Source organism: Platichthys flesus, chromosome 5 (genome assembly GCF_949316205.1).
Source record: "Platichthys flesus chromosome 5, fPlaFle2.1, whole genome shotgun sequence".
NCBI classification, from domain to species: domain Eukaryota; kingdom Metazoa; phylum Chordata; class Actinopteri; order Pleuronectiformes; family Pleuronectidae; genus Platichthys; species Platichthys flesus.
This window is the reverse complement of record NC_084949.1, coordinates 15,075,203-15,092,154: the sequence shown is the minus strand read 5'-3', so window position 1 is coordinate 15,092,154 and position 16,952 is coordinate 15,075,203. Positions and strand designations below refer to the sequence as shown.

General features: G+C 44.8%; 1 protein-coding gene across 5 annotated transcripts in view; it reads right to left on the bottom strand.

The window, feature by feature from the left end:
* The window catches only part of rbfox2 (RNA binding fox-1 homolog 2), a 36,807-nt gene extending 22,068 nt beyond the window's left edge, over positions 1 to 14,739 (bottom strand). Inside the window, exons 1-2 of one of the 5 annotated variants that reach the window (XR_009920704.1) lie at positions 13,276 to 14,739; positions 5,617 to 5,667 (exon numbers count right to left, since the gene is read on the bottom strand). Coding sequence is in view for 4 of the 5 variants with exons in the window: in XM_062387505.1 (XP_062243489.1) it covers positions 5,617 to 5,667; positions 13,276 to 13,527 (303 nt within the window). In the remaining variant the exon portion in view is untranslated. Of the gene's footprint in view, positions 1 to 1,848; positions 2,039 to 5,616; positions 5,668 to 13,275 lie in introns of those variants that run through there. The other 4 variants (XM_062387505.1, XM_062387504.1, XM_062387503.1 and 1 more) reach the window with 4 other exon arrangements.
* Positions 14,740 to 16,952: the final 2,213 nt, after the last annotated feature.

Below are 16,952 nucleotides of genomic sequence, written 5' to 3'. Positions count from 1 at the left end.
TGCCACGGCAACAACGGCTCACTGGGATCATTTAACGGCCATTATTGTTAACCCTGCGAAGAATCGATAACAAGATTTGGGAGGTGGAGGAGATTGGTCGGGGGGTGGAGGTGGGACGGGGGTGAATCCTCGCGATCCGTTTACAGTCTGTGTGCGCGTGGCGGTGTGTATGGTTCCGCAGCGGGTAGGCGTCTCTCCCTGGCCTCGGGGCACACGCTGAGGTGGGGCTGGAGAAAATATTTCGGTCTCTTGCACCCGATCTGCAACTCCAGCTCTCTCTACCTCCTTCTGCACAGGCCAACACTATGGGCAGAAAGTAATACTGTAAAAGAACTGGAAAGAAAGAAACGACTCCCGCCACGAGGCAACTATGGACACATAACTGCAAAGTCAGCATTGCAGCCGAGAATTGCGTCACCAGGCAAACTACCTCCCTCCAGTTGACCTACAATACTGTCACGTCTTGACGTTGCTCTCAATCTCTTTCGGCTCGTGCGTCCGTCCCTGCTTGACTGCAGCCTCCTCGTCCGCGGGGGCTTCCCCCGGAAACAGGCCGAGAGTGTCCCGTCACCTCAAAAATCAATTTTCTATTCTCCTCCCGTTCGCTCTCGCCCTCTTTTCCAACCCATCCCCCTCTCTTCCGTGGACTCCTAAAGGAAAACATTGAGATAACAGCTGCCACGGCCCCAGGGAGAGCAAGAGGAGGGAGAAAAGAGGTCAAACTGTAAAGAAAGCAGGAATCCAAGGTATTGCTGAAAGAGAAGTGTGCACACGCATACACACAAGTAAAGAAAGGAACACACAAAACACACACACACACACACACACACACACACACACGCAAAGACAGGACAGATACTCATCCTGACTCACACTAAATGAAATGTAATGACATGAACGAGACACTTCATGCACCAACTACTTTGCAGCCCACTGTGTGCTTGAGCGTCTGTGTGTTTGTGAAACGTGTGACACAGAAATTACAGTGAGGAGGTGTTGTGAGCTGAATCGACGAGATGCTGAAGGGAGGAGGAGAAAGAACAAGAGAGAGAGAGAGAGAAAGCGAGGGAGAAGAAAAAAAGACAGAGACAACTGTTCTGTGGACACCTGTCCCCTTCGCTCACGGGCCTGAACGATGTACAGAGACAGCTGCAGGGGCGATAAAGAAGACGACAGACTTTTTCTTTTTCTTTCCCCACTTAACCCCCCCCCCCCCCCCTTCTCTTCCTTCACCGCTTCCACTCCTTTTCGCCTTCGGAAATATCTGAGGAGTTTCTCGCAGGAGCAGCACGCCACGCCGCTTCATCCAGCTGCGCCGAAACCAACACGCCGCACGCACCATACATTCACATAAGATCCCTCAGAGCATACATAATACATGACAGAGCACTGGTTTCTGGCAGTAACAGCTCTTGATGTTCAGATTGCGTGCGCTTCTAGCTCGGGGCAGGAGAACAGATGCCACAACAACACGCCGCCGCTCGTGCGCTTCGCCACGGCAAAAATCATAATTGCAGCGGTACAATCTCCAGCCTTTATCATCTACGCCTGCTACACTGGTAGTCCCCACTGGTTATACACCTCGTAGCAACTGGCCGCCCCAAAGTCCTGACAGGAGTCAGAAATGCCCTGGCTGGACCGCTCGGGTAAAAGGGTCAAGTAGAGTCCTCATCTGTTAGGAGTTAATTAACATTTCATGCTCAGTGACAGTGCTGCCCGCTCCGATGCAGCCTCATGTACAGTGGAGCCCGGGGAGATACAGCGCACACACACACACACACACACACACACACACACACACACACACACAGGAGGGATATGAAGAGAGATATCAGGATGAACACTCACCGACAACACGGAAGGATAGTACAGTCCCATCATCATATTCTGTGCAACAACTCCCTACTGTCGCCGCTCCTCTCTCCCTCTTTCCTCTTATCACGCTGCCTCACTCGCTCTCCCTCTCTCCGAGTCTGTGTCACCTCACCAGCTCAGTCTCTCTTGTCTGTCTCACAGATTCAAAATCTCCCTCTCTCTGCCCCCGCTCGCTCTGTCTGCCCTGCCAACCCCCCCCCCCCCTCCCGCCACCACCAACCCCCAACCCAGCCCTCCCCACCTCCTCCTCCTCCTCCTCTGGCCTCTGTCCCTGTCACTCTCCCTCCTTGCTTTCTTGCTTTGTCTTTTTTCTTCCCTTCTCTCTCTCTCTCTATCTATTCTGTCTCCCACTCACTCTTTTCTTTTCCCTCTCCCACTCGCTCCTTGCTTCTCCTCTACCCCCAGCCTTCTGTTGTGCTGCCGTGCCCTTGCCTGCTCATCTCCTCCGTCTCTTCTCCAGTCTTCCTCCTCTCTCTCTCTCACCCAGATAGCCTGACGCCCCCCCGTCACACCTGCAAACTGGCCCCTCCCTCCCGCTCCTCTCTCATGTCGCAGTCCCTCCCTCCTCCCTCTCTCTCTCTCTCTCTCTCCCTCTCATTCCTTCCGTTCTCTTTCTCCATGTAGGTGAGTTAAATGGGGCTGCCGGCACCACTGGGAGAGCAAGTGAAAACTTTGCTTCTCCCTCTCCCTCGCCCCTCTCAGACGTGAACCTCGTTACGTAAACGTGTTCGCAATTTTACATCTTTGTCTCATGTTTAAATAAACACCCGAGTCTGGCTGTCTGGAGTCAACTGACCCGGCAAAAACACAGCTCGAGTCTGCAAACCGGCAAAATTTAAAGTTAAAGTCCTTAAAGCCACACTGATTGGTCATTTTTTTAGCTTAATAATTCCAAAAAAAACTAAATCACGAAAAGCAAAAGTCACAACGACAAACCTCCTTTACGCAAAAATTTGCAGGTGGGTTTTTTGAAAATGCGGGTAAACAAAAACAAGCAAAAAGATGATTGACTCCTTTCCCAGTGCCATTAGAGGGAGGAGTTAGCCTTTCTGCCGTTATCCCCAGTGACCTACGTTTGACGTCACGAAGCGTTGCATCTCGCGTGACACGAACAAAACCAAACCACTCATGCACGTTGTTCAAAAACAATCAGTCCAGACATGTTCAAGGCTATTTACGTGCCTTCGCCTGCAAGTTGAATACACATCATAATGTCACACCTGAAAATGTGCTGCTTCTGCATATAGACGGCAAAAATAAATGAGCTCGTTCTCCCAGAGTCCTTTGACCCGGAAGTAAATATCAGTCGGTGTTAGTGTTTTTTTCTAACAAGATGAAACAGGGTTATAAAGATACTCATCACCTGACTTTACTGTTCCCCTCAGCTTCAGGAGACATTTGAGCCTCTTTCAGCTTATTGTTTTTGGTTTTGCAGCTTTCAAGTTTCTTGTTAAAGCACACAAAAATGATGTTCGCTACCTACCCAGAACCAAATCACAGATAAAGTTAGAAAGTAGCTGGGGGAATAAGTAAAGCACTTACTAGCTGAAGAGCCAGACATTTTCTCGGACACATTCAGGGAAACCTGCCTTGAGCAGCTACATTAGAAGAACGACTCGGATATTTATTGACAGCAAAGTCAGACAGCCAGGGCTGAAGATTTATCACGTCACATTATTTAAAAGGAAAGGCTAAGACTTTTTCAAACATGGATTTGCTGAACTCATTAAGGCCAGTATTTGTCTGCAGCACAAATCTTACAGAAACATGGAATAAAAGCTTCTAGAACTACTGTGCTTCTACAGACCAAACTACGGAATATAATGCAAACATAATTTAAATTCATTTTAAATGGTTTTATTTTACTTAAATATGAACAAGGATAATACATTATATGTGAAGGCAACAGCAGACACAAGATTTAAATAAATGTGTCACTAATTGTTTACGCATAGAAAATATTAAAATATTTTTAAAACCATGAAATAAGACTTGTGTTGGATCAGACTGTAAAAATCTGTCTTTATGTCTTTTGAAGCCGAAAAAGAAAAAGCAGCAGCAGTTCAAAGTATTTCAATTTCATTCACGTTAACGTTGCATAATGTAAATATCAAGCAGATTGCTTCAAACAGCAACTAAAGAACCATTGCAACCTATTATTAATACTATGTGGGTGCTGCTGGACATTATAAGTACCAAGCAGAAATTAAAATTCTATCTTGTAAATTATTAAATACATGAGAAACATTAATTAAGATGAAAAGCGGTGGGAGAAGCAGGCGTCAATGATAAAACACGTTGGAACATCTATCGCAGATGACGCCTGCGAGCCAGTAATCCAAAAGATTATTGTATTTGGCAATTTACTCATGTTCCTCAGCTCTAAGTCTTGGCTCAGTCCCTGTGCGTGCTGTCATGTTTGAATAAAGCCATCAGCAGACGATTTACCTATATAAGGAGACGTTACTTCAACAGACAGGTAACGCCGGAAAAAGTTTCATCCTCCGCAGCTGCAAACGTCTGCCCTGACACGTCCTGCTGCTCTCCAGGCTTCTCCTTCAAGGACCTTTTGATCACATCATCCTCACACTGCTGTTGACAGTTTAGCACCTTGGTGTTAAGGGAGCCAACGCTGCCCCACCATTGTTTTCTTCCTCCCTGCCTTCCTCGCTCTGTCTCCTGGTCAGACGCCAGTTCACACTTCTCTGTCCCTGAAGAAGTCGTCCACCGACTTCTTTCCATCCCGACATGAGAGCTTTTCAGTCTTTTTCATTTGATTATTATTTGAAAACTAGCATCAGGGAAGCGAACTGTAATATGAAAAATGGCTAATTGGCCTCTAACCAGCACTGTACAACCAGAGAAAGCAACACAACTAATCAGTCACCCTCTAGCGAATAAGGAGAGTGCAAGTGAAGGCTTAGGGCCGATGAAGTGCAGATAAGCAGCCAGAGGTTGCTGGGCGTCACAGGGAGTGAGGGATGAGGGGATTAATGGCAGAGCATGGGAGGATGAGTGGATGAACGGAGGATGATCTGAGGATTAACCGCATAAACTGAACAGTCTAATAACACAATCAGCAGGCTAATACAAACAAGAGTAAACAGATTGTGGCCCTTGCGCACACTCACGCACACACACACACACACACACACACACACACACACACACACACACACACACACACACACACACACACACACACACACACACACACACACACACACACACACACACACACACACACACACACACACACACACACACACACACACACACACACACACACACACGCACGCACACTCAGAACAAAACACACAGCATGCATTACAGGTTCTGTTTGGCTTCTTTGTTCTGTTGTTGTTATGCGTGATGTTTGTTTGTGGGCAGAGAACACAAGAATGTTTGCATGTTTTTCAAGGTGCTAAAAAATCAAATTAATGAATTTTTCCGAGCTGAGAGATGATTCATACTATTTCTGATGGTTTCATGGACAAATAAGAATTAGTGGGAGGGTTGGACTGGATGAGTGAAGGATGTGGAGGCATGTCTTCTTCTACACGACTGACAAACTATAATCTACACCCCCACCTTGTGGTTTAGAGAGCTTCACTGAGCCATGTAAATGCTACAGTATGCATATATACTGCATCCAGATATGAAAGAAACACCGGGCTGGATGGCAGGGGATTATAAAATATGAATTTTTACACGTGTGTTAGAGAGTAAATGTCTCCTTACCTGACTAAGAGATGGGTAGCCGTGGTAACCAAGGGTCAAGGGGTCGTTATTCTGAAAGAGAGAAGATGGATGGTGAGTATTTGGTGAATCCATATCATTTTTATTACTCAGAACAGTTCGTTCCCTGTATTTACTCTATCTTTACACCCAGTTAGTGGCGCCTCTATATTTGACTCTTGTGGCGTTACCGACTCCCAATCAAATTAACTCCAGTGACACACTCCTGCTCTCTCCTCTGGAGTTTTCCACCCAGCGGATCTTTTGTCTCCTTGTAAAGACGCGATAGCGGGGGCGAGGGAGATCATGCGAGCAGGAGATGAAAGACGGGGCAGAAAGAACAAGTGTCTCACCACGGCTCTTAAATCATAAATAGGTCAGGAGTGTCAGCGGGAATGAAGCCCGTCGGTGTGAAATGGCATTGTGAGCCCCTGATGCAATCTCCGACACATTCCTCTCAATGTTCCGGCTTCGTGGAGAAGAGATGGATACATCAAACGTCTGCTGAGTAATTACAGTTAAACAAGATGCAGAGACGGGAGAAGGAACAAAAAAAACACTCATTTTGTTTGGAGCCAAATATTAAACATAAATCACGTCCCTGGTCCCTAAAATAGTTTGTAACTCACTTTATTTATACTCATTATGCTGTGTTCCGGCTTTTATGCTAATGTATTCCATTAAAAAGGAGCTTTTCACAGCGATTACAGCTCGCTTTGAAGGGGAAAACAGATTTGCCTGTCTCTGGCTTCATATCGCTAGATTAGAAAACAACTCGGCTCCTCCCTCCTCCCTCTGTCCTTCCCCCTGATCTTCCTTTCATCTGGAACCAATGTCCCTCGTCTGCTCTGTCCCTAGGGGGAACACTTTGCTCTGCACGCTTCACAGCTTGAGTTCGGCTGATTAATACCGTAGCCATCTAACTCCGTACCCCATGGGGCCGCTTCACTAAAAACTAAGCGCAACATCTCCACAAGGCAAGAGACCTGGTCTGGAGAGCAGGGGAGAAAAAAAGTGTCCTCGTGATTGAAAAATGCATTATGTGCGAGTCTATCTCAAAGCCAAAAATGTACTTAGAGAACTGGCTTTGGGAGGTAGAAGCTCTAAATAATGAATCACTTCTTAGAGGCTTGAATAACATGAATAAAGAATAAACCTTATTTTACAGCGAGGCCAAACTCCAGACTCATTGAACTGGAGCTATGGAGCAGGCGGGGGATTCAAACAACACCACAACACAATTAGGCAAGAAAGCCAGATTTATTAGGGCACTATACTGTGTCAGAGTGAGGGAGGAGGTGCTGTGAGAACACACACATCTGGTAACATCTGGATTTCATATGATGGAGGGACCGGGGGAGGAACCAGAGCTGGAGATGCAGCATGAAATGGACAGCAGAGAAAAGAAAGACAAAATGAGATGGAGGGGGCAAAAACAATGACTCATACATGAGCGGAGTCATGTGCTTAATTTCCTTAAGGAACTGGGTGGAAGGAAGGAGGGAGGGAGGGAGAGAGGGCTGCACGGAGGCTGCTCGACATGAGTGTGCATCAGTCTCACTCTCCACACCGCAGTCACTATAGCACGGAGCAGGAAAAACAAAATGATTTCTCATTCTTATTGATGCTAGTCATGCTTTTCGTGTTGGTGACAAATGAAGCAGCTGATACCTGTCTGGCAGAGGTGGTGGTGTTTCAGGGGGGGCCGGGGGTGACTAAAAAACACAAGACCAAACTGCTGGCGAGGACCGGGTGAGCAATCAGGAGACAGAGACAAAACGACTTGAAGTCAACAGATGGTGGAGAAGGGAGGGGGGAGGACAGACGAGCTCGGAGGGGCGAGAAAAACCAAAGCAGAGTTCCTCCTTCACACCGTCTTCTCACAACTGTGATCCCTTTCACACACACGGACCCTGCTGCTACATCCACATCTCTACGTTTTCGTTTGAAAACTCATCAACTCGGCCACGGCAAAATTTTGAAATGCTGCAGACCCTGTTTTAGTCTGAGAGCTCCCCGGACGTGTTTTAGTCTGAAAGTGCAGAAACTGTGATGTTTGGAAGCCTTGGCTTCCAGTGTAAAAAGCAACATGGATAATCAATTAGAGGCATTGCTGACCCTGTTGTCTTTTCCAACATCAGTTCAGTTAAAGTCCGTATTTTACAATGATACAGTGTAGACCAGTGTATCTGAGCGGTTATGTTTTCAGGTGTGTTTGTAAATATTTAAGGATTAAAACTGATCGAGAGCCGAAAAGCTTGTGTGCAAAGAGTCTGTTTAGTCTGAAATTGTCCTTTTCAAATTAAAATGTTTTACGGCTGGATGTCGCCTCAAGGTGTGTGTGTGTGTGTGTTTATTAAGGTTTTCACAATACCAGTTTTTTTAAGACTTTGTTACAATATTAGTTCAAGAAAATGAAAACAAATACCACGATACAAAAAAAGGATATGATGAGCACTAATGCACATATAGCCAACAAATTTATTTAATCAATTAATTTATACAAGGAAAAGATTTATTTACTCAGTTGCATCGTCCGACTCTTTGTGGTCTGTTTCCCAAGGGTTGCGCGTGTTGCAAAGCAATTCCCCGCCAGAACACTAGGCGGAGTAACGTGTTTTGTCGAAGACGACCTTAGAGACGCCTTCTTTCTTCTTCGTCGACTGTTTATTTACATCGCCGCTGCGGCTCCTCGTCGCCTTTTTCTGGCGGACAATTCCGCCAGTCAGTGACGGGTTATACAAGTGATCGTACAAACAGACTATAAATCGTCCTTTAGTGTGTATGTCTGATTTGGACCTATTCCCATTGTGTCGCAGGTCTGCTGCTCTTCTTAGGAGGATTAAGAAGAAGACAAGGACTGCAGCACTGCAGAGCAGGCCGCTCCGTACACTCAAGAGGATGTGAATCCATTTCATCCACAGAGCACTTATGTGCTAAGCCTCCAGACACATGGCCGGACGATGCGATGTTTCTTTTCCCTCGAACCACCTCACATCCCTTGAACTTTCCTCAGCAAACCTACACGCGTGTTTCGCAGCAGTTGAGGCGGATCTTGGACGTCGCCCCGACAGTTCTGTCATTATATAATCACGTAGCAGCGTTGGCTAGCAATTAACGTGACACACAATACAACTGACGTCCACCACAGTGATCTGCGTGAGATAAAAGTGTAATTTTATCCCCCAATTTATTTCAGATCTGATAGGAGTGAATTAATATTTTGTTGTAATTATTTACTGCACAGCATAATTGCCCATCATCATTAGTCCAGATCATTATTTCTCTGCAGCATCACTCACTGAGAGCAGAGATTGATGCTGGGAACAATGCAGATGCCTTTATATGAAAAAATAAACCTTGGCTGCTTTTCATTTTTGACATTTTGGCAGAGATTCATAAAATTATTCGGCTGAGCAATAAATCTTGAGAGTCCAGTGTATGGGAAACAATTGAGTCTGCAAGAAAAACAATGCACAACAAACAGATTGCAACAATATATCAACAACTAATGATTCTTGATTATTTATGAATTTTGCAGTCGACATTCTTCTTCCCTTAGTGAATCCAAGAAATGTCAGAAAATAGCAAAAAAAAAATCTGTTCCTGACCAATCTTTTGTGCATGTGATATGAAAGACGCAAATGATGGCTGATTAATATCATGTTAGCTGTAATTATGTCCCGCAATCATTTTCAATTACTATAATATTGTATAGCTTGTGCATGTACTGTATACTGATTCAATATAATATTACTATTTGTAAAGTGTAAATCTGAAATTACACAAACAAATGCAGAGATAACCTGCAGTTACTCAAATGGTATGAATTTATTAAAATACTAATAGACACCATAACAATCTGAAATACTTTAACAGCAACAAGGTGCTTCACTGCAGTTGACATGACATGAGGCCGCAGTGTTTTCACAATGTGACAGCAACTGCATCCTGGGCCACGGAGAAGGACCGCCCCCTGCACCATTGCAGCTACATAATGCACGAGGGATATTTTCAATAGATTGATACACAATAGTAACACTCTCTGATGCACACTGATTTTATATTTCTTTTATTAGTAAGTCTCTCTCTCTCTCTGCTTTCTCTCTGAATTATATGTTTCCTTACTATATCCTTAACATCATAACTAAAAGCCCTTAAAGCAAGTCTTAGTCCTCAAGCGGCTCTTTGAAAAAGTGTGGCCCGGCCAAAGTCCTGGCTCTAAAATGTCTAAACTCAATATGGTCCTCACAAAGGTTGAAGTTTGAGTACACACACAAACAAATGCATTAGCCACAGACCTGCCTGTCATAGTTGAAGCTGCGTGTTTATTTGCATCTAGAGCAGAAGTGAGATCTGGACCACTAGGATCACTTGAAACAGATCTTCACACCGGCTATGAACAGGATCGTCCCGTATCTGCTGCTGTCTCAAATTGAATTCAGTCAACAGACCCCTGCTGGCGATGTATCACAGGAAAACAGGGACCTATACTAAATAAATATTCTGAACTCGCAGAAGGAGTGCATTTTTCTTTTCTCGACGTTTTCATTCTATCTCAGAGCCGGGCCCGAGATGAAAGTACAGAGGGGTGATCCACCTACATTAATGTCCTAGTCAAGTCATTTGTCCTCCGTGCTGTCACCGCAGGCAGGACCTTATTAGGTTAGAGAGAGTCCCGGTTCCTCCGCAGAGTGACAACAAAACATGGGCTGCTCAGCAGCACGCCGGATGGATATTGAAACCGACAACCTCCTCTCAACATTTCCCAAAATCTGAGCCGGGCGGGAGACGCAGGGTGGAGTTACGAGTTCCCTGTTGTCCTGAAAAATGCAGGACTTTGCCGGCGCTGCAGAGGAATGCATCATGGACGTGCAGTTCTTTTTACTGCGAACCCTCCTGTTGGTAGCTTATTCAAAAGACATTTAGAATCTACATTATAGGATGAACACTGTGTCAGCTCCAGGTCAACATTTGATTTCTATGAGCAGCAGTGAGCAACATTTGAACTTGTTCAATGCACCCAGCTTATATTTTTCTCCCATTGGCTGTATTTGCCTGTTAGCTGAACACCCAGTCATGTAGTGCACGCTGCACAGACTTATACATGCATTGCTGCTCCGCTACAACTTTGCAAATCTGACTTGACAGCTCTTTCCACCCCCGCACTGCGATGACATCACACCCTAGCAGTTAATGAGAAAAACAGCAGGGTCAATAGCCAAATGGGAAGGATCCCATTATTAGGCTGTTGCCGTTTAAATGGCTTGCTCTACGACAACCACACCCCATTGTATTGGCTTGAATTACAGGTCAGAGTTCAACTCCTGCTGTGGTGTCGGAAATAAATGTGTTTTTTCTTTTTTAAATCAGGGATGGAGGAAAAGAGAGACGACGCTTGAAGAGAGCCAGGGGATGGATTTCTGTAATACTTTCCATCCTTTACTCTCTTCTGAGGATTAGCTGTACAGAAGTGCTGGTGTGCGTTTTTATAGATTTTTTTTCTTGACGAGCCAAGTGCTTTTAAAAGCAGGAAAATTGGACATCGCATCCCAGTTTGTTTGTAGAGTATTAATGGCGTCACGTGGTAGGGAGAAATTAAAATACACCACAGAGTTTTATATAAACACAGTTGGATCAGAGGACGATCGTTTCATTGTGTGCAGCTCAAACGACAAGTGATGGAAAAAAAGGTCTGTCAAACCTAGGTCATAGCAGTGGAAAAAAATATGTATGTAACTAATAATTATTTTCATTATGATTAATTGTCAGATAATTTATATAATGATAATTTACGTTTTAGAAAATAATATGAAATAGCATGTTCAACGTCGGTCTCAAAGCTGCAAAACATCTCCATGTGCCTTATTTTGTCCGACCAAAAGCCCTAAATGTTAAGATATATAACAAATACAGGAAAAATCAATAATCAATACATTTAAGAAAAAAAACGGAAACATTTAATTATTAACAGAGTTGCCTGTTATTTTTCTGTATGTCGACTAGTCACTACATTGAGTAATCATTGTCGCTCTATAGACTTATAAATACAGTGTGGATCTTACTGATGTGTTTGTGTGTGTGTGTGTGTGTGTATGTGTGTACATGAGCCTGTGAAAGATCCCTGCCTCAGATAAGGATCTCAGAGATCAGAGATCAGTGTGGTTATAATGCCCCCTCCAGTATGAGATGTGATCCCATTAGCTGGAAACAAAGCCTATTTGCTGCTAGTGATAGGGCAAATCTGTTCCTGCACCATGAGAGGCAGGGAGGAAAGGGAGGAGGAGAAGGGGGGTGGGGGGTGGTGGGGGGGGCACATCTCCCACTCTCATTTCCGGACTGTCCAGCCAGCTCACGTTCAATACATTTTAGGTGCTGAAGCTATTGATCCGTGCCTCTCTCTCCCACACAAACAAGTCTTCCACTCACATCTGTTTTTAAGTGCATTACGTTCCTAAGCCCTTCTGTCAACACACACACACACACACAAGCGCAGACAGCATGGCGATGTAAAGCCATCCATTTAGTTTTTCCAAGCAGGAGCAGACAGACCACTTCACCTCCATTACTGGTGCTTTCATGGTGGGGGAGAAAGCTTTCTATCTTTTTAGAAGGAGTTCTTCGCTCCTTTATAATATCCTGTAACGACATCCCGAGCATCCTCTTCTCCTCCTCTGGTGCTTTTATCAAGACATGTTTGACGATAGTGGAAATATTACAGCACAAGGATTTCCCTGACATTTATAAAGAAATATGGGTTACAGAGAGGTTAAATGCAGAATCAGAGCCAAACACTGCAGCACCAATTCTGAGAAAACCACTGAGAATTAATGCAGTAATGTTTGGGCTGGTTGCATTGGTCTTTGCGTTCGGCCCCTCCAACTCCACAAAGATCACACAGGCAAACACGGACATCAATTCCCATATCAAACCCAACGTTGTCCACAGCATTACTTACGCCACATGGTGAAGAGGATTTTTGCATAATAAAAAGGTCAAGATTGTTTACGTTCCCTACCCTCTGCTGGAACTCGGCCTGGGCTCCACTGATAGTATTCATTAAAACAGCATCTTTGAAGAGCTGTGAGGCAGCTGGATCTCTGGGCTCCGATGTGACAATCCGGCAAACACTGCGGGTCGACTTCATACAAATTGGTGCTGCAACAAATTACTGTTGCAATTCCTTCACGAACCTGAAGTCAATGCCTGGAGGTGCAATATAGCAGCTACAGTGGAACAGCTCCGTGGACACCGTGGATTGCATTTAGAGTGGACCACTGCAATGCTCCATTCACACAGCATACAGGGTCAGGCTCCGGCTGAGAGATGTGGAGGTATTTCCTGCAGCGCTGGGAATGGACTGGGCCCCAGTGGTGGCCCCTGTGCTGCAGATACAGCTGCAACTACCTGCATAATACTAAATGCAGCCTCAGTTTACAGAAGCAAACTGGTTAAACACGAAAGCATGGTTTAATAGATGAAATAGCATGGTGGAGTGAAGGAACGCAGATTCCTTGATGAAATGATAATAGTATCATGCATGACGACTTCCTTGCACCACGCTTGTGCACAGCAGGATACGATAGTCTCTGCAATGCTGTGTTTTTTTTTGCACAAACAGACCCCCCCCCCACACACACACACACTCACTCACTCACTCACCTGACCAACCTCGCCGATCCCTCCCGAACCGTCCATGCGGGGACGCTTGCACTCCGCGCCGGCCGAGTCCACCAGAGCGGCCGCCGTCTGGGCGTCGGGCTCCGGGTCTCCGCGCTTCATGCCCCGCACGGCTGCGGGAGCGCCGCCCGGGATGGCGTGCACCCCGGCCATGGCGTCCAGCTCTCTATCCCGGTCCATGAGACCCCGGGGCACGGGCAGCATGATGGAGGCGACGTCGGTCGACATTAACATTTAAAAATCGTCTTGTTGTGACCTCTCTCTCTCTCTCTGGGCTGAACAACGATCTGTGCACCTTTAGTGCTGCCTGGAGTTAAAACAGTCTTTTTTTATTATTATTTTTATGATAATAATAATATAAATAATAATAAATGCAGCCAGGTAGCTTCTCGCTGCACAGGGCCTTCTTTATGACCCCCTTAAGAGTTGATGTATCTGGAAATGTAATTTTTTAATCTAAAACACTCAAATTAAATAATTCAACTCCAGCGGTTGAAATGGGGAAAGCGTCCCCTGGAATAAACGAAGGTCTGCGGGCTCGATTCCCAGCCGTAGCCCCCTCGTTCGCTGACCGCGGATCTGTTTACTGCGGGGCTGCCTGAGAGGCCTCCGTGTTTTCAGATCACAACAAACCGATGGAATAAACGCCGATGAAAAAGCAGTGGCTCCTGAGCACAGCCTACCGCCTGCAGTCCACTGGTCCTCCCGGGCTCTTTTTCCTGTTGTGCTTGTATTTTCTCTGGAGCTCGTCAGCGTGATTCCTCAAGACGAGCGCGGAGCCCTCAACATGTCTTCCCCGGTCGCCTCGTTCCTCTCTCGTCTTATCAGGCTCCACATAGCAGGGCTTGCTCTGGAAGTCGATCCGCCTCAGGAGCTTTCACTTGCCCCCATGTTAGTCTGCGAGGCTCCGCGGAAAAAAAAGAAAAAAGGGGACGAGGGGTTTCAGTGTTTTTTTTTTTTTTTAATAAATAAAAAACAACCGGTGACTAAAGGACGCACGGACAGACAGAGGGGCTGCGGTGTTTCCCTCTCTTCCTCCTCCTCTTCCTCTTTCTCTCTTTTCTTTCTTTCTCGCCTATTAATTTCTTCCCCCGCTCCGTTTCCCGGTGAGCTGTGGCAGCGTGTTGCAGAGAAGGAAACCGTCCTCTCTCCCTCCTCCTCCTACTCTCTCGGTGGAGTCATTCCCCTCCTCCTGTCTTCCGCTTCTCCTCTCTGAACGCACAACCAGGCCGCCATGAGCACACGCAGTGGTGCCGCAGTGCTTCCATACATTTCACTCAGTGTGTGTGTGTGTGAAGGCCTTGAGACACCATGCTCACACTCTTTCTCCTTTTTTAAACCTTGAAATAAAACCATCATCTTCACCAGTGGTGCACAATTCTGCAGCAAAACATTTAGATTGTACATTGTTTCCATTCTGCTAAAAGGTCCCTTTTATTTCCCCTGCTGAAGGGAATGGGTGTACCATGGAGTCCGGCCCCTGCAACATTTCATTCCTAACTCATTACACAACCAGCACACACAGGCCAAGGTCTCCTCTCTCACACACAAGCCCAGCTGTGAGTCATGCAGCAGCAGCAGCAGCATTATGTTCCTCTGGCATTTGTATTGCTTGGATGACACCCAGTGGTCAGGAGCCACCAGGAGAGGCAGCGCGACTTCAAAAGGCAATTTGCTGCAGCTAATTACAATACGAGCTAAAGCTGATTTTTTTTTTTTTAAATCCTAATCCTGATTTGTAAGGATTTAAATGGGATGGCTGCCATCCCCCCTTCCCTTTCTTAAAGTGATAGTTCATCTTTTTCAGAAATATGAGTCCTCACCGAGTGTTAAGAAAATCAGTAGAAGACTGGAAACTAGATCAAGAACGGTCTTCCAGATCCCTTACAGCTAAGACCTAATCACGTCTTTAAAGGTTTTTGCAAATGTCCCCACTGTGGGACTGATAACGGATTATGTTATTTTAGGCTGCCCGGCACAGTACAAGACATCAGGGAGTCCACCCAGCAAACAACTAGTCCAGCACAGAACCCGATGTACCTGCATAATTAGGGCCCGAGCACTGACAGGCACTGACAGACAGTGAAGCCCTATTGAAATTGTAAGATTTCTTTATTTTTCAGGCAAATGAATTGGCCTTTTGTTATTATACATTTAAAAAAATATATATTTATTTACTTCCTGCGCAGAAGCGAGCTGCGCACCTCCTGCGCAGAAGTGAACTGTGCACCTCACGCGCAGGATTAATTTAATTAAATTTTTTAGGGCCCGTTCACTGACAGGCACTGACAGATTGCACCCAATCCTACTATTGAAATTGTAGGATTATTATTATAAATTATTCTTACCAAAATTTGCAGAAAATTAGTTGTATTGCTTTTCTATTTGCTTTTCTTTTAAATGTCATATTAACATATTCTTAAGTTACTTTCTCTTTTATGAACTATTGGTTTTTGGTAGTATCACTGCTTTGATTATTATTATTATGCAGAGCATGTGAAATACCAAAAGACAACATGTGGAGGTGTACATAGCATAGCTGTGTGGGCCATTGATGACACACAGGTAAACAACAAACACTTTACGGTATCAAATATGGACTCGCACTTTAGCGGTGTGCTGCAGTTGACCAATCTGGATGATTTTATCACGTAACGTTATTTTTAATTTAATGCTTAACATTTTTATAATTAGCTTCCTTGCTGAGGTTGAAGTCAGTAGCATACTAGAAACAGTAGCAAAAACTAGTGGACCCTCTAAAGCTAAGGCCTAACTAAAAAGAGTTTTTTTTAAACCTTGTAAAGTCTTTAATGGGTTGTCTGGCACGATGAGGGCAAGAACTCACGAAGTCACTAAGCCAAGCCAAAAAGTAGTCCTGCATCCACTGGACTGGAGTCTTTGAATTTCATTTAATATCGTTTTAAAAATTATGTTTCTTTACCAAAAATGAATTGAGAAAATCAATAAAAAAAAACTACCCAACGGTGCATCTAAAGCTATGAAGCTTGATTGACACATTGATCGTATCTTATAAGATTACTTTAGCTCTATTTTGTTCTCTATTCATTCTACACTTGGGCTGCTGTAATAGCCAAATTTCCTCAATGGGCATAAACAAGGCTTGTCTTATCGTATCTCATCTTGTAAAAAAAAACACAACACCAATTTGCAGTTTTATAGAGGACAACATGCCGGACTAGTTCTTGAGCCTTTTACAGTCTATAAAGTTTGTTGTCTAACGTGGCATGGTGAGAGCAAGACTTCAGGAAGTGACAGCACACAGACAAGAAGTAGACCTGCTCTTAACCTCAATTATCCACATAAACCTGTTGTTTATAAGAGAACTCCAGAGGATCTGTCAGACAGATTGTTATCATCACACAGAGTTTGACCAGCTGTATGACTGTTTCCCCTATAGTTTCCAAACTTTAAGTTAAACTAAGATAATCTGAATCAAAAAAGATACAAGTTGTATTCAAGTTCTCATGTCAGAAGTTAGGAAAGTAAAGCAACATGGCATTCAGTGGCGCTCATATCCACCAAGGCAGAACAGTCCTACATGACTAGGTAATTCTTCTACTAGAAATAGAAAAGAAAAGAAAGAATTTTGTCCCATCCTTAATTTGTATTCCCACTTAAATGTAATGGCCTAGACCTCT